This window comes from Schistocerca cancellata, chromosome 2 (genome assembly GCF_023864275.1).
Source record: "Schistocerca cancellata isolate TAMUIC-IGC-003103 chromosome 2, iqSchCanc2.1, whole genome shotgun sequence".
Taxonomy (NCBI): Eukaryota; Metazoa; Arthropoda; class Insecta; order Orthoptera; family Acrididae; genus Schistocerca; species Schistocerca cancellata.
Genome location: NC_064627.1, coordinates 1,095,676,412 through 1,095,699,981, shown reverse-complemented (window position 1 = coordinate 1,095,699,981; position 23,570 = coordinate 1,095,676,412). Strand labels below are relative to the sequence as shown.

Genomic DNA, 23,570 nt, shown 5'->3' with positions numbered 1-23,570 from the left:
TGTTGTTGTGGTCTTCAGTCCTGAGACTGGTTTGATGCAGCTCTCCATGCTACTCTATCCTGTGCAAGCTTCTTCATCTCCCAGTACCTGCTGCAGCCTACGTCCTTCTGAATCTGCTTAGTGTATTCATCTCTTGGTCTTCTTCTACGAATTTTACCCTCCACGCTGCCCTCCAATATTAAATTGGTGATCCCTCGATGTCTCAGAACATGTCCTACCAACCGATCCTTTCTTCTAGTCAAGTTGTGCCACAAGCTCCTCTTCTCCCCAATTCTATTCAATACCTCCTCATTAGTTATGTGATCTACCCATCCAATCTTCAGCATTCTTCTGTAGCACCACATTTCGAAAGCTTCTATTCTCTTCTTGTCTATTTATTGTCCACGTTTCTCTTCCATACATGGCTACACTCCATACAAACACCGAGCGAGGTGGCGCAGTGGTTAGCACACTGGACTCGCATTCGGGAGGACGACGGTTCAATCCCGTCTCCGGCCATCCTGATTTAGGTTTTCCGTGATTTCCCTAAATCGCTTCAGGCAAATGCCGGGATGGTTCCTTTGAAAGGGCACGGCCGATTTCCTTCCCCATCCTTCCCTCACCTGAGCTTGCGCTCCGTCTCTAATGACCTCGTTGTCGACGGGACGTTAAACACTAATCTCCTCCTCCTCCTCCTCCATACAAATACTTTCAGAAACGACTTCCTGACATTTAAATATATACTCGATGTTAACAAATTTTTCTTCTTCAGAAATGCTTTCCTTTCCATCTCCAGTCTACATTTTATATCCTCCCTACTTCGAACATCATCAGTTATTTTCCTCCCCAAATAGCAAAACTCCTTTACTACTTTAAGTGTCTCATTTCCTAATCTAATTCCCTCAACATCACCCGACTTAATTCGACTACATTCCATTATCCTCGTTTTGCTTTTGTTGATGTTCATCTTATACCCTCCTATCAAGACACTGTCCATTCCGTTCAACTGCTCTTCCAAGTCCTTTGCTGTCTCTGACAGAATTACAATGTCATCGGCGAACCTCAAGGTTTTTATTTCTTCTCCATGGATTTTAATACCTACTCCGAACTTTTCTTTTGTTTCTTTTATCGCTTGCTCAATATACAGATTGAATAACATCGGGGATAGGCTATAACCCTGTCTCACTCCCTTCCCAACCACTGCTTCCCTTTCATACCCCTCGACTCTTATAACTGCCATCTGCTTTCTGTACAAATTGTAAATAGCCTTTCGCTCCCTGTATTTTACCCCTGCCACCTTCATCTACATCCTCTTCCATTTCCATAATTTTGTCCTCAAGTACGTCGCCCTTGTATAGACCCTCTATACACTCCTTCCACCTTTCCGCTTTCCCTTGTTTACTTTGAACTGGGTTTCCATCAAAGCTCTTGATATTCATGCAAGTGGTTCTCCTTTCTCCAAAGGTCTCTCCAATTTTCCTGTAAGCAGTATCTATCTTACCCCTAGTGAGATAAGCCTCTACATCCTTACATTTATCCTCTAGCCATACCTGCTTAGCCATTTTGCACTTCCTGTCGATCTCATTTTTGAGACGTTTGTATTCCTTTCTGCCTGCTTCATTTTCTGCATTTTTATATTTTCTCCTTTCACCAATTAAATTCAATATTTCTTCTGTTACCCAAGGGTTTCTACTAGCCCTCGTCTTTTTACCTATTTGATCCTCTGCTGCCTTCACTATTTCATCCCTCAAAGCTACCCACTCTTCGTCTACTGTATTTCTTTCCCCCAGTCCTGTCAATTGTTCCCTTATGCTCTCACTGAAACTCTGTACAACCTCTGGTTCTTTCAGTTTATCCAGGTCCCATCTCCTTAAATTCCCAGCTTTTTGCAGTTTCTTCAGCTTTAATCTACAGTTCATAACCAATAGATTGTGGTCAGAGTCCACATCTGCCCCTGGAAATGTCTTACAATTTAAAACCTTGTTCCTAAATCTCTGTCTTACCATTATATAATCTATCTGATACCTTTTAGTATCTCCAGGGTTCTTCCATGTATACAACCTTCTTTCATGGTTCTTGAACCAAGTGTTGGCTATGATTAAGTTATGCTCTGCGCAAAATTCTACCAGGCGGCTTCCTCTTTCATTTCTTAGCCCCAAACCAAATTCACCTACTATGTATCCTTCTCTGCCTTTTCCTACAGACGAATTCCAGTCTAAGTCTATACTAAAAGATATTCCCTACACTACCCCTTTTACTGTATTGCTGTCTGGTACGAGGTCCTTGGCAGATAGGATTGATGGTTCTTTGGAGAGAAGTAAGAGATCGATTTACATCCTTATCCGTTCCTAATCTACACTTGTACTCCCTCTACTAATTACGATAGATGACATTGTATGTACACTCCCTGAATCTTTTCCCAGATGATGCTATCATTTAAATCATGACTGTGTAACATACGTATGCTGCCTCACGGTGCTTGGTGGAGAGAACGTCCATTATTTAAACCAAATCCCTCTGAATGGTGCATGGAAAGAATAATTGTCGTCAAAACTCCGTATCAGCTCTAATTCCTCAGATTTTCTCGTTGTGTTCATTTCGCGAGATATATGTGGGAGAAGGTTATATGTTACCCAGCTCTTTCAGAACGTATCCTCTTGGATTTTTTTCAGCAGTCAACCTCTCCTGACTGCACAACGCCTCTCCTGCAGTGTTTGCTACTGGGGTTTGTCTACCACCTCCGTAATGTTCTCGCACCAGCTAAACGACTGCCATTTTGTAAAATGTAAACTTTCACGGCCGGAATTGTCACAATTAATAAAATATTCCGAGCTACTATGCCGTGGTCTAAGGGATTTCACTTCAAAACCCGAAGTTTCGTTCCCATCTGCGGAAGACATTTTCAAGGGGGATCGTAGCTTTGTTGAACGCCCGATTTACACCCTGGCACGCTACTGACCGACCGAGGGTGTGAATCGGACATTCTACAAAGCTACGATCCCCCTTGAAAATGTCTTCCGCAGATGGGAACGAAACGTCGGGTTTTGAAGTGAAATCCCTTAGAGGAGGAGGAGGATATTAGTGTTTAACGTCCCGTCGACAACGAGGTCATTAGAGACGGAGCGCAAGCTCGGGTGAGGGAAGGATGGGGAAGGAAATCGGCCGTGCCCTTTCAAAGGAACCATCCCGGCATTTGCCTGAAGCGATTTAGGGAAATCACGGAAAACCTAAATCAGGATGGCCGGAGACGGGATTGAACCGTCGTCCTCCCGAGTGCGAGTCCAGTGTGCTAACCACTGCGCCACCTCGCTCGGTAAAATCCCTTAGACCACGGCATAGTAGCCCGGAATATTTTATTAATTGTGACTGCGATTTTGATGCTCTGCATTCTGTATTTCCTACCTCTTCAATTAATGTGAGCTGGTAAGGGTCCGAGACCGACAGGCAGTACTCAAAAATCGGTCGAATAACTGTTTTCAAACTAACTTCTTTCCCTAAGATTTCTCCAATGAATCTAAGCCAGATGTCTACTTTCCCCTGTATTTTGTTTTGTATGATCACTCCACTTTAGATTGCTGCACATGGTTATTTCCAGGTGTCTCACGGTTGCTACTGTTTCTAGTTATTTGTCGTCATTAGTGTAATCGTACAATACCGGATTTCTAGGCCTATTTATGCACACTTACTACATTATATTTACCTACTTTCAGTGTCAATTCCCAGTCCCTGTACAAATCATGGGTCGAATTAGAGTTGTCAGGACATACTGTAAACTATGATTAAGCTACACTATAAGAATAGAGGAAAGATGAAAATCCTAGGATCGTTTTAATAGTTATATATTGCAGAGATCGATCTTATGTCAAAAAAACTTTGTAGTTGTTGCTGCCGCTGTGAGGTTACTGTACAGGAGTGTCATCCTTTTAAAGTTTGTGTCCATAGTGTATCGAGCTCTATACAGGAGAATTTTGCTAGGGATAGTATGTCAGAGTGATGGAATGTTAACATCATCTTATTCCTGGAAATATTCGAGGTAGCTAAAAGGCTATAAACTACTCAGGTACAAAATTTAGGGTAAGACTGGCGGCTGTTCCCTACATACGGTGATTAAGTCGGACAACGCCTCAGGCTAAGAGCGTGATTTCTTGAAGAGACGATTATCTGCTCCTCATGTGAGGTGTGGCGTTTAATGCGTGTTTATCCAGGTGCTCTGCCGTCTGGTGCCTACCTGGGGCCGCACTCGCACGGCGGTCACATGGGAGCAGGGCGGGGGGAGGAGGGGGGGGGGGGGCTTTTAATGAGTCAAGGACGGCGAGCGAGGAGGTAGGTGTTTACTCTGCGCTAAGGCAGTGGATTGAAAGGCGGCTGCACTTAACAGTACACCGTCGCAACGGTCTTCGCACGGACCACGGGATGCGTCTTCCTGCCTTTTGTTTGCTTCAAAAAAAGGCGTAATTGATCCCTTCCTTCTACCACACCAAGTGGTACAGCACGACGACATAAAAATTTCCTGTGGTAACTGTTAAACATGGGACCATGCGCTATCAGTGTAAACTGTTTATGTACCTCCACAGAGAAACTGTTACATATCAACAGTGTACTAAATGAAGCTTGTCCCTCCACACGCGACTGTTTCATAACAAGAGTGTACTTTGTTTATACAGGGTGTCTCAAACCTTTTGGGTCCACAACCGATTGTATTGAGATAAGGGACCAATGAAACTTCCTGGCAGATTAAAACTGTGTGCCGGACCGAGACTCGAACTCGGGACCTTTGCCTTTCCCGGGCAAGTGCTCTACCAACTGAGCCACCCAAGCACGACTCACGTCCCGTCCCCACAGCTTCACTTCTGCCAGTACCTCGTCTCCTACCTTCCAAACTTTACAGAAGCTCTCCTGCGAACCTTGCAGAACTAGTACTCATGAAAGAAAGGATATTGCGGAGACATGGCTTAGCCACATCCTGGGGGTGTTTCCAGAATGAGATTTTCACTTTGAACTCTGCACCAATGGTCGAAAATTTATATTAATTGTGTTAAGGACATACACAGCGTACACCACATAACAACAATGCAGCTCATAATAACTGTTCACCGTGATGACTGCCAGTCTCAATGCATGCATGAAGTTTTGCCACATGCTCTCAAAGATGTCTGCGGTCTGTTGTGCCTGGAGACAGGCAGCTTGGACCCCAGCGAGCAGGTCTTCATCCATTTCTACTGGGGTTTCACACACCAGCGTCTTAACATACCACCAGAGGAAATCGTCCAGAGGTGTGAGAGCTGACGATCGCGCTGGCCATGGAAGAGGGCTTCCCCTTCCAGTCCGATGATGAGGGCACATGTTGTTCAGGTCCTCAAGGCCTTTAACATCAAATTGGACTGGTGCAGCGTCGTCTGGAAATCACTTCCTCTTGCGGAGAATAAATGGTACAGTCTCCAAGAACTATGGCAGCACATCTTGCAGGAACACCAGGTATCGTGGGCCAGTCAAATGAGGAGGCTGGAAATAAGGTACAGTTAGGTGATCATGAACAATGGCTGCTCATACACTCCTGGAAATGGAAAAAAGAACACATTGACACCGGTGTGTCAGACCCACCATCCTTGCTCCGGACACTGCGAGAGGGCTGTACAAGTAATGATCACACGCACGGCACAGCGGACACACCAGGAACCGCGGTGCTGGCCGTCGAATGGCGCTAGCTGCGCAGCATTTGTGCACCGCCGCCGTCAGTGTCAGCCAGTTTGCCGTGGCATACGGAGCTCCATCGCAGTCTTTAACACTAGTAGCATGCCGCGACAGCGTGGACGTGAACCGTATGTGCAGTTGACGGACTTTGAGCGAGGGCGTATAGTGGGCATGCGGGAGGCCGGGTGGACGTACCGCCGAATTGCTCAACACGTGGGGCGTGAGGTCTCCACAGTACATCGATGTTGTCGCCAGTGGTCGGCGGAAGGTGCACGTGCCCGTCGACCTGGGACCGGACCGCAGCGACGCACGGATGCACGCCAAGACCGTAGGATCCTACGCAGTGCCGTAGGGGACCGCACCGCCACTTCCCAGCAAATTAGGGACACTGTTGCTCCTGGGGTATCGGCGAGGACCATTCGCAACCGTCTCCATGAAGCTGGGCTACGGTCCCGCACACCGTTACGCCGTCTTCCGCTCACGCCCCAACATTGTGCAGCCCGCCTCCAGTGGAGTCGCGACAGGCGTGAATGGAGGGACGAATGGAGACGTGTCGTCTTCAGCGATGAGAGTCGCTTCTGCCTTGGTGCCAATGATGGTCGTATGCGTGTTTGGCGCCGTGCAGGTGAGCGCCACAATCAGGACTGCATACGACCGAGGCACACAGGGCCAACACCCGGCATCATGGTGTGGGGAGCGATCTCCTACACTGGCCGTACACCACTGGTGATCGTCGAGGGGACACTGAATAGTGCACGGTACATCCAAACCGTCATCGAACCCATCGTTCTACCATTCCTAGACCGGCAAGGGAACGTGCTGTTCCAACAGGACAATGCACGTCCGCATGTATCCCGTGCCACCCAACGTGCTCTAGAAGGTGTAAGTCAACTACCCTGGCCAGCAAGATCTCCGGATCTGTCCCCCATTGAGCATGTTTGGGACTGGATGAAGCGTCGTCTCACGCGGTCTGCACGTCCAGCACGAACGCTGGTCCAACTGAGGCGCCAGGTGGAAATGGCATGGCAAGCCGTTCCACAGGACTACATCCAGCATCTCTACGATCGTCTCCATGGGAGAATAGCAGCCTGCATTGCTGCGAAAGGTGGATATACACTGTACTAGTGCCGACATTGTGCATGCTCTGTTGCCTGTGTCTATGTGCCTGTGGTTGTTTCAGTGTGATCATGTGATGTATCTGACCCCAGGAATGTGTCAATAAAGTTTCCCCTTCCTGGGACAATGAATTCACGGTGTTCTTATTTCAATTTCCAGGAGTGTATGTTGACAGAGAATCGTTGCTGGTTGCGTGGGGATTGTCTTCACTCCAGACATGGATGTTGAAAACACCATCACAGGTGAATGAGGCCTCATCCGTGAACAATACAAACCGTATGATGTTTGGCGCTACAGCACTGTGGTAGACTATTCATTGATAGAAGTGAACGCAGGGCTAAAGATCCATTGCTCCCAGTGCTTGCACACATTTCTAAGATATGGGTGTAATATGTGTTCCACCAGTGCTCTCCACACTGTATAAGTGTGCGTGTGTCTCATGGGCAAGTAGACGATTGTTTATTGCCTAGTGTTCGTCCACACGATCCAACAACTTCTGCTCAAAGTACAGTGTTCTGACATGTTTTTGGTGGAAACCCTTACCGGCTCTCTGTTGTGTGGACGATCCCATCTCTCATAAGCTGATATCCACAGAGATAAACTTGACACCTGTTGGGAAAGCGTTCTCTGTACATTGCTGCTGCTTTGCAGGCACTACATCCTGATGCACTGTACATTAACCCTCGCACTGCACGCTTGACCTGAATTACCTTGCACCTCACACTGGGATCCACTGGACCCCAGTAAAATGTTATCATATATCGTGTGTTGCAGGCACATTAATATATACATTGGACTCTCTTATGTATATGGGGCGTGGAAAATAACTATGTAGTTACCTATAGTGATTTTTTTATTACTGCAACAGTGAGTAACACATGGTATTTATAAAATGTGCATTGTATTATTAATAAATAATGTTTTTTAGTTCTTTATGTTTAGCTTTCCCATATTTGAACGTGTATAATGCAAGAGAATGTCTTACTTGACTTGATTTAGTTGTTAGAAGGAGTAACAAAAGGTATTTACAAATTTGGTACATATTACACATCAATACTATACTGAAAATGAGTTTTTATATATATTTTTATTAATGTATAAATTAGACATGAGTCTGAATCTGAATGTGTAAAGTAATATAATGTAATGCACTATTTGACTTTTACAGGATATTTTGGCATAGGGTGTTAACAAAATTACTATTATAGTATATTTGTGCAGAAACGCATAAGTAAAATGAAACTAATGTATATTAGAATTAAGTTAAAAACTTCAACTAATATATCAGTCATCATTTGTGTTGTCAGTGAGCACACTCGGTACAAATTAGGGCTATATGTTCATCACAGTTCGCCCTTTTACATTCCTGGCAACACATTTTTGTTTTTCCTTCCCTTTTCCTTGAACATAGCGAACATCTCACTTTGCTGGTTAGAGTTACTGGTCTGTCTAGTGCCACAGTATCTATTTCCAATATTTCTTCTGGAGTTCTCTTCACATTCCTTCGTAGTGAAAGTATATTCATTCAAGCCCTTAGGTGAGACGCAATTGAGTTTCATGTCAGTTCATGCAGAAATTTCCTTCATGGCTTCTTTACTTCAGTGCTGGAAAGTGTAAACAGAACCACGGAGTTTATCCCACTTTGATCCAAAATGCCACAGCAAACCCTCATACGCCATCTTATTTGTTGTACGTGCAGTGGTGTAAGCTTTGCACAGCTGATCAAAAATATCAGTACCACCATTTGTTTCACTGTATGAAATTATGATTTCAGGTTTTCCTATTGTTTTGTCGATGTCGTTTGAGCAGTGCATGGTGGACAGGAAGGGTATAACTTTATTTTTCTTTGGGTCATGTGACAGTAGCGTCTTATTCACATCAAAGGCAAATTGTGTTTTTACAACATTTTGAGAATGTAAAAATGATTGCGGTATTTCCGGTTTATTTTTTCTTACAGTTTCCAACATTGTCAAACCAAAGTTTTCAGTCATTGTCTGATAAATAGGAATTGACGAAAACCAGTCGTCAACAGACAGGTTCCTATTAGTGCCATGAATGGGATCACATAATAAGATGGGACAGCTTCATTTTTTTTTCTGTTACTACCTTGCAAAGAGCGTTTAGCATGTAATAAGTCTTGGAATCATTCAATATCAAAATCTTAGTTCCATATTTGTCCGGCCTTAAAGATATGTATATTCTGAATGGGCATCTGCCACGGAAGCCCGTCTGTTGTACAGTATTCGAAAGGGGTGTATAGAGATTTGCAGTTACCAATAAATTTAGTCTAGATGACCCGAATGGGTGCAAATTTGTCGTCTTCTTTTCTTTGCATGCTGGTTGCTTTGTCATCAAATCTTAGACAACTAGTCAAAAACTGAAATCACCTTTGTGACCTTGTAGTGCGGAACAAAATGGCTCTGAGCACTATGCGACTTAACTTCTGAGGTCATCAGTCGCCTAGAACTTAGAACTAATTAAACATAACTAACCTAAGGACATCACACACATCCATGCCCGAGGCAGGATTAAAACCTGCGACCGGAGCGGTCGCTCGGCTCCAGACTGTAGCTCCTAGAACCGCTCGGCCACTTCGGCCGGCCAGTGCGGAACAGGGCATTGCCAAATTTAGGAGACCAAAGTTATTCTAAATTTGTGTGAGCAGCCTTGTTTACGCCACAGAGATACAAGAGTCTAGTGGCAGCTCTTAGTTCTACAATATTTGTAGTGCTATGGTAACTTTCCGGGATTCCGACTGAGGAACGTTTGAGAATAATTTCGTCGTTCGTGTAAGTGACAATAATTTCTAGCATTTCATCTGTCACTAATAATCGCCATGCTTCAATTGGACTAAAAATAGACCTTGCTTGACCCTTTGGTCCTGGGAGGTGAGTAACTAAATCTCTTCCTGTCTGAGATGGTGTAGTTGAAGGCCACTTATAGTCATTCATACCTGGAAGGATGTTTGAGTTGAAAGAACTACCATGATTATCATCATCGTCTTCTCCACTCTCTTCCATAGCGGATGCATTATACATATATCGTCATTGTTATGAGTCATTTACTCACTGTCGCTGAAAAATAAAATAATATGGGGCTACATTGAAAAGAAACAGTTATAAGTTACACACAATATATATTTCAATACTGTATACTTACCAAGTTATTATTTTTAATCAGCATAAATGAGCTACACGGAACGCACACTGGGGTAATCAAGACCCCGCGGACGTTCAACAATCTTTACAGATTGACACTATCGCAACAACAATGAAATGTTTGATTTTACATCGCATACATGTAGGCAGAGTTACCAACCTAATATACACTAAGTTTCAATAAATTGGAGCCAACATACTGTTTGTAATGCTCAATGAAAATTACCTTGGGGTCCCTAGGGCTGCTAACCATGGACACATCACAAGCTGTCTGATACAATGGACAACTGACACCAGGGATAGTGATCGTGCAGCACAATTTAATGTGCTGGTGCGATGCATGCAGTCCCCACAATCATGACACACGTACTATGACCCGACTTATGTACAATATGTTTGTTTGGTGGGTAGTGGTGTACACTGTTCATCACTCGCTGCCTGTTCCAGTGTACATTAGACATCCAGCATCTTTGCGAGAATGCGGAGATCGCATGCGTCATTGTCATGCACACTGGTGGTCGTCGCCTTACACAGTTACTATGTGTATGTCCATAACACAATAAATATGCATTCCCGGCCACTGCTTCCGCATCTCTATATAATCGGTTGTGGACCCAGTATCACCTGTTTCAATTTGATGGTTCAAATGGCTCTTAGCACTATAGGACTTAACATCTGACGTCATCTGTCCACTAGAACTTAGAACTACTTAAACCTAACTAACCTAAGGACATCATACACATCCATGTCAGAGGCGGGATCGAACCTGCAACCGTATCGGTCGCGCGGTTCCAGTCTGAAGCGCCTAGAACCGCTCGGCCACACCGGCAGGCGTTTCAATTGGACCCAAAGGGCTTGAGACAACCTGTGTAAAGTGAACTCTAATCGTAATTGTAAAGAACAAGTTCCTGATTCATGATTAACAACGATAAAAATTTAGAATGTACTAAAACACTTCAGTATTTTTTTTTAACAAGCAAACTATCTCGCATTTTGTGCCAATTTTTACGGAGCATGCAGCTGGCGGAGGTTGTATCGTGTTTGGGTAGCTGCGTTTGATAGTAACATCATGGCGGGTCGTTAATTATAGTAACTGATATATGGCTATCTTGAAAAACTTCCAGGAGCCATCTTCAGTAACATATAATAGCGATAAGGATAATAAAAAATAGGCAATAAATTATAGCAATAAAGCCTAAATAAAAACAGCACAATTGGCCTACAGGAAGCGAGGGAGGGGGAGGGGAGAGATCTTTTTTACATGAGGGTCATAAATCATCGTCACGGAAAGCACACAGTCCCCCTACTGCGGTACAGCTTGACAAAAAGAACGGATCACTTGACAGGACACATATTGTGGCATCAAGGAATTTCGTAACAAAACTTCACTGATATTATTTCGTGTCATTGCGTTTCACTGATAATATTTTCTATAAACAGTGCTGCTCAGTTTTAGTGTAATTAAAGGACGGCATCACGGAACCTCTAGAAGCTGCTAAATGTGTATTTTTTTTCGGCTACCAGTTTTTGGTCACACGACAAATTGCTTGTCGATAAATAAATACATATAGCAGCAGCTTTTAGTGACGCCGCGATGCCCATATCGACTTAATCCATTTCGTGACAGTAATTCAGTTTAGTTGATAAATAAAAGAAAGTAAAACTGGAAACATTTCGGCTTGTATGAAGATGTACATACAGTTGTTTTTTTGCACAACGTGTGTGAATAGATTAGAAAGAGGGCAGGGAAATGGTATTGATACACAACACACTCTTTCATAAACACCTTACAGGCCAAATGCGGATCTGTATGACCGTCGTGTAATAAACTAGCCATCCACTTCAAGCAGATAAACGATACAGAGAACAGCAAGGACAAGAAAGAAATAAGGTAATGTTGTTACTTCACAGTATGATTTTTAAAGGGGTTCTGATTGTTCCATCATGTTTCGGAAGTGCACCTGGAAGATTCATATTTCTTTCTCAGCTATTTTGGCTAAAAATTGCACAACAAGTGTCAAAAAGTACCGATGACTTACTTGTGAGTACGGTACTGTGACTATTTGATGATTGAGACGCCAGTGTGGCTGTATAGATAAATCATTGTTAACAGACAGTGTACGTCATTTACAAAAACGAAAAGGCTGCATGGAAATTGCAATTCCGTAACGATTTTACGTCAGACGTTAAGGCTATACAAATTTTCAGGCGTCGCCGAATCACAACAAAAATTCCAGCGAGTAGCTACAATAGTAACCCAAAAGATGTTGGGACAACATACGCTAAGATTTGGACTTTTATTTGTCTTGCAACTGTAAACTTCTTTGTGGGAATTGTGTTTTGAGGTTGTCCTCTTCTTTTAGGCACATCTTTTTCCAGGCTCGCCCTTGGAAACATCTACAAGCTTCTGGCACCTGGCGGGGAGGCCCTCTTCACGATAATCACAAAAATTTGCTTATACGAGGCGTATGAGAAGATGTCGCAAGATCCGCGCTGGGAGCCGTACATGAAGGTAATCTGACAGCAAGGTGCAGCCCAATACACAATAGTCACATGAAATATCCTAGACGCGCATACTGTTTGCTTATTATTTACCTGCTAACGAAATGCTTCGTACTTTACCGTCAACTGTACGCAGCTTCTTTATCTTCGTTTTTGCCTCGCAGGTATCGGGCTCTGTGGTCATCTTCAGCCACTGGGTAGTTTATTTTTAAGCCCTCACATAATTTTTGTACATGTTTTTGAATATTTTACTGTAATATTTTAGCTGATTTTCATCAGGTGCTGGTAGTTTTTTGAATGTGACATAAGTAACAAATCACTGACAACCTTACTTTAGCCTCGTTCTCAAGAGATCGTGACTGGGGAATCTATCAGAACTTCCATAACCTGCAACTGTTTATTACTTCCTATCGCTCTGAAAGTTTCGTCCAGTGTACTATGGTTCAAGAACTGTCCGATACCACTGACCGAGCGACAGCTGCTATACTAGCTTCACCTGTACTGTCTAATCAGCCTATAATTCTCCTTAACTGTTCTTCACGTACAGGCGTAGACGAGCACCACCAGTGCTGTATACAAATACTTTTCCTTACTTCCACACATCTTCCTAGCATCTGTTGCACTTTCCCGCTATGACACATCTTTGACTTGGCCAGCTAATGTCGGCGGATCTACCACTATCATGAATGTTGCTTGCCGAAGGACCTGGAGCAGCTCGGTTGAAGACGTCACGTTCAGTGACTCACATCGCGTCCTGCGATATCAAAGCACTCTGCTGTTTTGAGGCAATGCCGCATGATGTGAAGACAGTAATACCAAACCAAACAATGCCATTGTGACGCCTTATCATTGCTCTACTGCACTGGTGATATATCACGGCTTGGATCTGTCTTACTGAGCTAACGAGGGAACCTTCTAGGAGGCGCATCGAGTTATGAGCTCCCACTTCGCCTGTTTATAGTGTGGGTAGTCACCTATCACACCCTAAAGTTGTAGGTGCCAATGCGCCCTCATTTTTGAAATATTGCCTGTTAAAGTTTGGGCAGATCTTTATATACAGAAGAGTTCCACTATTGTGGCAACTGACCGAGTAGCCGAGTGTGACGGTGGAATCGCTGAGATGTCTGGGGATTACACTTACCCGTTCACTACGGCGGTCAGCGGCGGCGAGTTCTCGGCGGCTTCTGCAGAATGTTCGTCTGACGATACGCAACAACTCATTGCGAGCCTTTGACATGATCCAACGTGTGGCATACACCAACGTGCACATAGCGTCACGACTGCTCCATTTAGCGCAGATCCTACCGATACCGAAGGGTATTGTAGACCGCCTCATGGCTGCCTTTGGTTACTATGTTGTACTGGGATGTTATTTAAGATCAAATATGAAACGTTAACGCTACAGTTCCGGAACGGTGGCCTCAACCTCACAAACGTGCGAAACAAAGCTCTGGCGCTTTACATGCGAGCGATGATACGAAATTGGCAACAAAGAAAGCATACCATAACGTCAGCTCTGATAGAAGTACTTGTTCCGCCTTCGTACGAACCCCCTATTGCGGTGGGCAATATTTCGCCTTCTCTTGCACACATTGCCTCATTTCTTGTTGATTACAGTTATGTTCGCCGGCCGCGGTGGCTGTGCGGTTCTAGGCGCTCCAGTCCGGAGCCGCGCTGCTGCTACGGTCGCAGGTTCGAATCCTGCTTCGGGCATGGGTGTGTGTAATGTCCTTAGGTTAGTTAGGTTTAAGTAGTTCTAAGTTCTAGGGGACTGATGACCACAGCAGTTGAGTCCCATAGTGCTCAGAGCCATTTGAACCATTTTTTGATTACAGTTATGTTCGTCTGAAAGTACCTTCGACGAGAATACCCACGACTCGGGAGATCTATAGATGCTTGATGGATCACCATGGCCGCAACATAATGGAATTCAAATACCCGTCGAGAACGTGGAACAACATTTGGTGTGCAGTGCATACTCCATTACTGTCAACAGCAGCGAGATCGATGTGGTATATTCCTATAAACCGTAAACTTGTGACCAGGAGTCGATTACATACAATTCGTATGGTCGATTCTCCTCTTTGCACAAACTGTGGACTGTTAGCAACGGAAGAACATGGTTTAGTGTGTGGCGCAGCGAGGGACGTCTGGATGCTGACGCGTCGAATACTGGCCTTCCTTCGGCGCACTGACTACACAGAAATCACATCGGATGTACTTTTTCTACCGGACAAGACCTTTTTTCCCAAACAAAAGACATATGCGGTCAATTGGATCGCTGGACATGCGACGAAATATTTGTATTCGTACGATATTAAGTCCGTGACGGATTATTGGATGTATTTACAAGAACAACGCGAGCTCATACGGAGACATACGAAATACAGGACTTACTTTTCCAGTTTTTTAGGAAGTGTTTTTCACAATCCGCCCGACAGCTGGGGTGTCCCAGAACTGAGAAGACTCCTGCAGCAGAACGACCAGAGACAGTACTGCGCGGTTCAGTTATGTTGGCATATAGCACACTGAGAAGAAAACGGGCCCCTACCTGTTGGCGCCAGCTATGACTGGATTATGTTAAAGTGAAATAAAAACGATGGTAAACACCGAAACCGCCTCAGGTAATGGTCCTTAGAATGGTCGACGCAGGAGAAATACATACCGCCCACACTGGCAGAAATGGTCAAGATTATATGGCTTTCTGCCAGGTTTATGATGCGACACCGCGTGCTGCACGGATTGTGATGCAGATGATAACTTCATTTTCACTCCCGCCCGTGACTAGGATTGTCATTTACTTTATTCCTGTTGCACAAAAAAAAAAAAAAAAAAAAAAAAAAGGCGGCCTTTGCGTTGATTTTATGGTTTCCAAATTGTTTTTGCTGTCTCGATACTTTTCTTATCCATAGGACTGCACAATTGTACGAATAAAGAATAAAGATTGTTTGTTTCCCTACCTTCCTGTTCCCCCCCCCCCCCCCCCCAAAAAAAAAAAAAAAAAGTGGTCGCGTTGTTGGACCATAAAGCGGAGGAACCGCGTTTTTATTTTTATTATATTTTTTTCTTACAACATAAAAAACAAAAAAGAAAAAAAAGAAAAAAGTGGCAAGCGAGCTAGACTCCCGTCCAGGTGACCCTGGTTCGAGACCCGTCTATGCTACTTTTGTTTTCGCAACGCTAGATCAATCGCAAAAAGAAGTATTCCATAACGTCTATGCAGTGGCGTTTCCTGCGGACTTGAGAAAATACAGATGCGATTGCGACGAAAATGAATGTGTATTCGTACAATGTTCGTGGTGCCGAAAGTACAAATGTTTTGTTTTTATAACAAGTATCAACCGTCGGAATGTTCTCGTAAAAATATAGAAAATATCGATTAACTTTCCATTAAATGAAACATATTTTTAATCCCCCATTCATTGTTTTTTTTAATATTCCCTTCCTCAACGGAACAAAATTACAAATACAACGAAAACAAATTGAACAATAATAAAATACCTCATGAACGTACATTACGCTTAATTTCCTGTTAAAATAAAAAAAAAACGCAAAAGATTGAAAAAATGTGACATTCAATTTGTAATTTTGATTTCTAGAGGCTTGTAATTCTTTTTAATCAATTCGTTGCGGAATGTTCGTGATTAATCATAAATTAAAACAGACATTTGAAAAAAAAGGAAACAAACGTAGCATAGACTGGTCTCCAACCAGGGTCGCCTGGACGGGAGTCTAGCCTACCTGCCACTCGGCTACTCACTGACTTGCCACAACAGTGAAACTTTCTGTATATAAAGAGCTGCCAAAACTTTAACAGTCAATATTTCAAAAACATGGCCGCATTGGCACCTACAATTTTAGGGTGTGATAGGTGCCTACCCACACTATAAGCAGACGAAGTGGGAGCTCATAACTCGATGCACCTCCCAGAAGGTCCCCTCGTAAGTAGTACCTGTTAACGACACTGCGCAGCAGAATTAAAGGATCACTCCGTAATTGTCACCCAGTGCGAGCCATAAACTTGAAATTTGGGTCAAAGATGCGTACTATCTTCCTTTCTAAAGTTGCAAAAGCGTGGCACCCTGCGGTGGCACCATCGGGCTCGATAACGCTTCACACAGCAAGGCATCGAGACATGTGAAAACAAGATCACAGCTCAGAAGTTAATGTGACGTGTAAAGTGGGTTAATTATGTCTTATGGTACCAAATTTCAGGACAAGTCTGGCCAACGCCACTGTCGGCGTGTCATACGTTGGGGAGGTCGTCACAGCCCCTGTTACGCACGTTTCAGCCGTTCTCTTGACGCAACTGTGACGCAGACCAGAACCGCGACGCCCAGTCTCCAGTCCACGTGGTTTTCCTAAGGACGGCCGAGGAAATAATTTCAGGCACACCGCCTCAGCGATGGAGGTTAGAACTACGACGCCTAGCCTTCAAATCAGGCGATTTTCTTATAAATGGCCGAAGAAAACGTTTCAGACACACCGTAGCTCAGAATAGGCAGGGAAAGGCCTCAGGGGATGGCACAGAGGGCGTCAATGAACCCACCCCTCTCCCTGACACGTCGGTTGCCACACATTTCGCATTAGAAAAAAAAAAAGCAGTTCGCAGTGCAATGTGGAGCAAGAAGACATTCTCTACTACCTTTGTCACGGCTGACACCCTCAGACGTACCAACCCTCTCTAAGGACGTTGTGCGGCTGCATCACCATTAAACATGTTCTGTCCACTTTGAATGGCACCGCAACCCCGATTTTTTCTCTTGTGTACAGATTGGAACCACCGGGGACAGTTCGAAGCATTCTGAACAAATCCGAACGTGATCCGCAGCAGGAAATGGTACTTAAGCATTTTCATCCCTCCTTTTTCACGTCCTCCTGTGGCATGATTATGGAGTGTTCAACATTAAGATGTGCGTGGATAACACGGCAAAGGGTCCCTCTGAATCCCCCCAGTTAGGGAACACCCTGGGTACCGCACAGGCACCTTAACTCAGCACGTTACAAATGTACCCGTCTGAAACTTCGATACACGTTCAGCCTTATGGCTGTTCTCGCGTCTGAAGGCAGGCAGACACCGCCTGAGAGGTGTCGAAGGGGTTGCGTAACTGTCAGGCGCTAGAGAAGCCACGAGAGTTGATGTGTATCGAACTTTCAGACAGGTACGTTTGTAACGTGCTCGGATAAGGTGCCTGTGCGGTACCTAGGGTGTTCTTAACTGGGGGGACTCAGAGGGACCTTTTGCCGTGTTATTCACGCACATCTTAATGTTGCACACCCCATGATCAGGCCATAGGAGGGCGCGAAAAAGGAGGGGTGAAAATGCTTAAGTACCATTTCCTGCCGCGGATCACGTTCAGATTTGTTCGAAATGTTTTGAACTGTCCCTGGTGGTTCCATCCTATACACAGGAGCAGAAGTTGCGGTCATGCTGCCTTCCAAAGCGGACAGATCAAGTTTAATTGTGCTGCAGCCCCACAGTGTCGTTAGAGAAGGGCTGAAACGTTTGACGGAGTCAGCACTGTCATAGGCTATCAAGAGCGTCTTCGTGTTGCCCATAGCACTGTTAACTGTCGTTTTCGGCTGCGAAATGCGTGGGAATCGACGCCCCAGGAAAAGGGGTGGTTTCAATGACGCGCCTTATGCCACTCCCTGAGGCGTTTTAGTGACGATCCTGAGCAGCGGTGTGTGTGGAATGCTTTCCTCGGCCCTTTATGAGAAAATTACGTGATTTCAACGCTGGGCATCGCGATTCCATCCTCTATCGCAGAGGCGTCAAAAGAAGGAGTGAAATTTGGGTAAGAGGGCCAGTGACGACCTTACCACCGTCTGACACATCCACAGTAGCGTTGGACAGAAGTTTGGTGAAGTTTTGGTGTAAAGTGACTTCATTAACACACCTTGTTCATCACATGAAGTTCCGAGCCGTTGCCTTTTTTTTGCGTGTGTCGACACCCTGCTGTTTCAAGCGTCACCGACTCCGAATGTGGCGCCGCAGGGCGCCACCCCTTTTCTCCACGAGAGAGGAAGCTTGCACGCCTCTTTAAGCCAAATTCAAAGTTATGCTTCGCAGCGGGTGAAAATTACCGAGTTTAGAGAAAGTGATTCTTTAATTCTCTTGTGCAGTGTATCTGCATGGGGGGTCACACTATCTCCAGATTTCATGTCCCAGTATTCCTGAGTGACTCAGTAGCCATGACCTTAAATCCTACGTGACACATGTACTTAATTAGTAACAAGTAGGGAATGCCATGAGTAGTTTTAAATTGAAGTCCAAGCTGTTACTTACAGACGTTGCTATTCTCCACGACGATTCTTGAGCGCTTTGTTTTCATTTGCGTCTTCCTCCACCCTTCTCCTCTTATGGTAGGTCTTCTTTTAATCACTCACTCTTATTTTCCATCCATTTCACTATCCCACTTAACACCAAAGGTGAGGTGGTGCCGTGATGACTTAAAGTGGGCGAGTGATTCTCTACCGCAGCTGAATGTGGGTGCAGCAGAAAAAGGTGGGTGATGGATACAAATGTCCCTTATTGCTTATGATTTACAATTATTCAGTTTCTTTGGCGATGGGTTTTGGTCTCTGGGACATCAGCGAGTGCAGAAAGTACGTCGCCACCGCAGAATGATAGCGGTTATGGCTGAAATAACTGGTATTCACTTATATCTTTTTTTACGTCGCAAGTTTAACTGATTTCTGAAATAACCGATTTTCGATTTCTTATTGCTGTTGTTTCCAGTAATAAACGTAGATGTCAAACGAAGATTGAAAAATTCCAAGAGCCTCTCAGACTATTGCATCACACGTTTGAAAGTACCTAGAAAAAAAATATCAAATGAAAAAGCTAGATAAAGGAGGTTACGTCTGTATACTATTGGCAGCTTTTCTCGTAAAGTAATGAGGGTTTGAATACTACAAAAGATCACCAGCCTTATCCTACTGAGTCTAATTTTTTGAAACTCTGCTGAAAAGTTATAATGGAATCAGGATCAAACAACAATCAGAGCATGACCAGTGGTCAACGCTGAGGGTGAAAACTGAGGCTGGTTCAAAAATGGTTCAAATGGCTCTAAGAACTATGGGACTTAACATCTGTGGTCATCAGTCCCCTAGACTTAGAACTACTTAAAACTAACTAATCTAAGGACATCACACACATCCATGCCCGAGGCAGGATTCGAACTTGCGACCGTAGCAGCAGCGCGGTTACTGAGGCAGGAGAACTCTATTTTTCTTGTTATTTTGTCCATTTCCAGGGCTACATACAGATAGAGGATGCCATGTAGGAATCACATGCGGGAGAGCAGCTACTTTCTATTTTTATTGTATACTATGAATGAATTGTTAAGATTTTAATTTATTGCTGTTGCCTTAATTTCATTTCTCATTAATTTTTTCATATAAATGGTAGGCAAATAATTTTTTGTGTAAAATTTGTATCACTCTTTTCCTGCAAGTATTTGGAATGAAATGCCCTTTTGTAGTTAAACATTTTTATTTAATTTTTAAAAGAAATTTGATTACAAATAAATTTTTTGATGACGAAACTAAAACTATACGTTCGAAAAATTCAAATGAACAATCTAGATTTTAGGCAAAATAGAACATTAAACATGAACAGTTACTTGGCAACAGTTATAATTTCAGTAATTTATTAATCTGTTAGTCAATATTTCTTGCCCAATCTGTTCGTAAATACTTGTTCTAGATTGTGTTGATCACTATGTCGACCTCTTTCATCATGAAAAGTATCATTCAAAGGCGATACCAGTCCTCCAGAAGCCACATGTTTTTTTTTTTTTTTTTTTTTTTTACCAACGATACACATTTTTGGACCACAAATGACAAACCTGGCACACATCTACTCTGCCCCCAAAAATTGAAAGGATCGCTGCTTCTGGGTAGTAAAGGACAGCACGTACATTACAGTGAGGCGGCAAAAGTCATGCGGTACCTCTTAATATCGTGTCAGAACTCCTTTTGCCCGGCAGCAGCTCGGCATGGCATGGGCTCAACAAGCCACTGGAAGTCCCCTGCAGAAATACTGAGCCATTCTGCCCTGTAGCCGTCCATAATTGCGAATGTGTTGCCGGTGCAGGATTTTGTGCACGGACTGACCTCTCGATTGTGTCCCATAAATGTCCGATGGGGTTCATGTCGGGCGATCTGGGTGGCCAAATCATTCATTCGGATTGTTCAGAATTTTCTTCAACCTATAGCAAACAATTGTAGCCCGATGACATGACTTTATTATTTGGGAACATGAAGTCCATGAATGACTGCAAACTGTCTCCAAGTAGCCGAACATAGCCATTTCCAGTTAATGAACGCTTCAGTTGGCTCAGAGGGCCCAGTCCATTCCATGTAATCACAGTCCACACCATTACGGTGCCACCGCCAGCTTGCACAGTACCTTGTTGACAACCTGGGTCCATGGCGTCGGGGGGTCTGCGCCACGATCGAATCCTAGCATCAGCTCTTACCATCTAAAATCGGGACTCATGTGACGAGGCCACGGTTTTCGAGTCGTCTGGGGTCCAACCGACATGGTCACGAGCCCAGGGGAGGCGGTGCAGGCGATGTCGTGCTGCTAGCAAAGGCATTCTCTTCGGTCGTCTGTTCCCATAGACCAGGGGTGGGCAGGAATCCTGCACGTGTGCGGTGCACTTGCACGCGTGCAGTTAACAGGTGTTCTGCGTGCACACAGGGGCAAGCTGGCCACCCGCTTACCTCCCCTCCCCACCATACCTTCTGTCCGCTCCTTCCTGTGCAATGCATTTTGTTTCCTAGCTTGCTTTATTGAGTGAAGGAATAAGGTTAGTAGGAGTGCTTGAAAGATATCGTGGTTTGAAAACGTACCTATTACCTACGATACGTTTTATTTAATTATCACAGGTGGAGTGGAACAAAATTTCTACATACAGACAAACGCAAACAGTTACTTAAATTTTCATCTCTGATGTTTGCTCTTAACGGACACTTACTAATTCAGCAAATGGTTTTCCAGCTCTCGCTATATTAAGCGCAATCTTATAGCTGTACGTACCGCTGGGCTATTATTGTTGTCGTCCTGAAAAACTGAAAACAGTGGTCCATAAAATGTTAAATCAGTTAGATGAGAGACATGGGGAAAGAAAGTCGCAGATCTCTCGTGACAACAGCAACTACGACAGATTCATCTAGTATCGTCAGATCGCTCTTCTTGAGCTCAGTCAATTTCCCCATCCGCTCAGAAGCCGACGATAAATTGTACTCGTCCTTCTGAAAATTTTTATAATGGCCTTCAATACCAAACTTCCGCTGACCAGCGAGAATACTGCCACATATTAAACATTTCGAATTTTCACATTTTTGCACAAAGAAAAAATGATTCTCCCATTACTTTTTAAAAGATAGCAAATCTCCACTTCTCCGTTTCCTTGTTTCACTCTGCACTTTCCGGTTCTTGAAATAAAACGTTCACTACGTAGTGGTCGCTTCGCATCAACGTCTGCAGCTTAGCCTGGTACTACACTGCCGCAACCTGCCGGCTGTCGCCACTGCCCCATTCTACGACTGCACGCGAGCAGCACACGTGCAGCGCTGTGCGCTCACGAGCCGCGTGCAACGTTTGCCCGCCCCTGCCATAGACCATTAACGCCAAATTTCGCCTCAGTGTCCTAGCGGATACGTTCGTCGCACGTCCCACATTGATTTCTGCGGTTATGTCACGCATTTTTGCTTGTCTCTTGACACCGACTACTCTATGCAAACACCGCTGCTCTCGGTCATTAAGTGAAGGCCATCGACCGCTGCATTTGCGTGATGAGAGATAATGCCTGAAATCTGGTATTCTCGTCACACTCTTGACACTGTAGATCTCGGACTACTGAATTCCCTAACGATTTCCGTAATGGCATGTCCGATGCGTCTAGCTCCAATTCCATTCTGCGTTCAAAGTCCGTAAATTCCCGTCGTGCGGCCATAAACACATCGGAAACTTTTTCGCGTGAAGCATCTAAGTACAAATGCCAGCTCCGCCAATGCACTACCCATTCATACCTTCTATGTGCGGTATTACCGCCAACTTTATACGTGCATGTCGCTATGCCATGACTTTTTGTCACCCCTGTCTATTGTTTCAACAATGCTGTACCTATTCTTACATCGTTTGTTTGTTACTCATTTATAACTGTCAGCGATGTTATTAAAATATCACTGATCGATACTCCCATTTTCTGTAAAAATCCAATATCTTACCAGCGGAAAACTGCTCCTATCACATGTGATTACGTAGGCTTTCCCGGCGTAATAAGTCATGAAAGTCTCTTCGGGTTTGCTGCCGGATCCTAAAATCAACTTGACTCGATATTTCGGCGATCCAACTGGTCGCCATCTTCAGGAAAATGCTGCTTCTGCTGATGAGTCCCTCTGAGAACTGACGCCAGGTTGCAAATCGACGTCCTATATAGGCCACCGTTCAGTACACGGCGGATGCGCCGCCCATCACGGTTTCTGACTTCCAAAACAGGGAGGTGGCGCCGCCCTTAGTGAAACACTGCTGGCAGCGATATATCGCAATCAAGGCCGCACCGATGAACGTTTAGTTTTGATGCGAAATAATACAGGATTCCACGTTTTGCTAAGAGGAAAGCCATTGTCTCTGTTGATTAAATTATCAGCCAACCTAATTTCAATCGCCTCTTTATAGACACTGTTCCAAAAACCGGAAATGTTGGCAACCACAACAGTTTCCTCAAATTTCATTTTGTGTCCCTCATTTAGGCAGTGTTCTGCTACCGCCGATTTTTCCGTCGTGTCATTTCCGACGCAGACAGCTTAACCCAAGAACTTGAGCACATGATGACTGTTTTTAAGGAAAATGGATACACGGAGAAGCAGATTCGTCGGGCTATGGAGTTTGGACCATCTCCGGAGGTGTACGAAGAGGAACATAGATCTGTGGCCTTTCTTCCTTATGCTGGAGGCTTATCGTTTAAGATTGGAAGAATTTTAAAGAATTTTAACATTAAGAGTGTGTTCCATCCACCTTATAAGATTAGGGCTCTGCTCGGCTCTGTGAAGGATGATTTGGGGCTTAGGAAACAAGGGGTGTATAAAATTCCGTGTCAATGTGGGAAA

The 23,570-nt window shown here is 44.3% G+C and overlaps 1 protein-coding gene and 1 non-coding gene across 2 annotated transcripts in view; one reads left to right on the top strand and one right to left on the bottom strand.

Annotated features, from left to right (window-relative positions):
• LOC126161246 (juvenile hormone acid O-methyltransferase-like) overlaps positions 1 to 23,570 on the top strand; it is a 116,438-nt gene that overhangs the window by 73,626 nt on the left and 19,242 nt on the right. Inside the window, exon 4 of the mRNA XM_049916986.1 lies at positions 12,324 to 12,456. Within this exon, the coding sequence (XP_049772943.1) occupies positions 12,324 to 12,456 (133 nt within the window). The remainder of the gene's footprint in view (positions 1 to 12,323; positions 12,457 to 23,570) is intronic.
• On the bottom strand, positions 4,724 to 4,798 carry Trnas-gga (transfer RNA serine (anticodon GGA)). The gene has a single exon. It is a non-coding gene; the product is annotated as a tRNA-Ser (tRNA).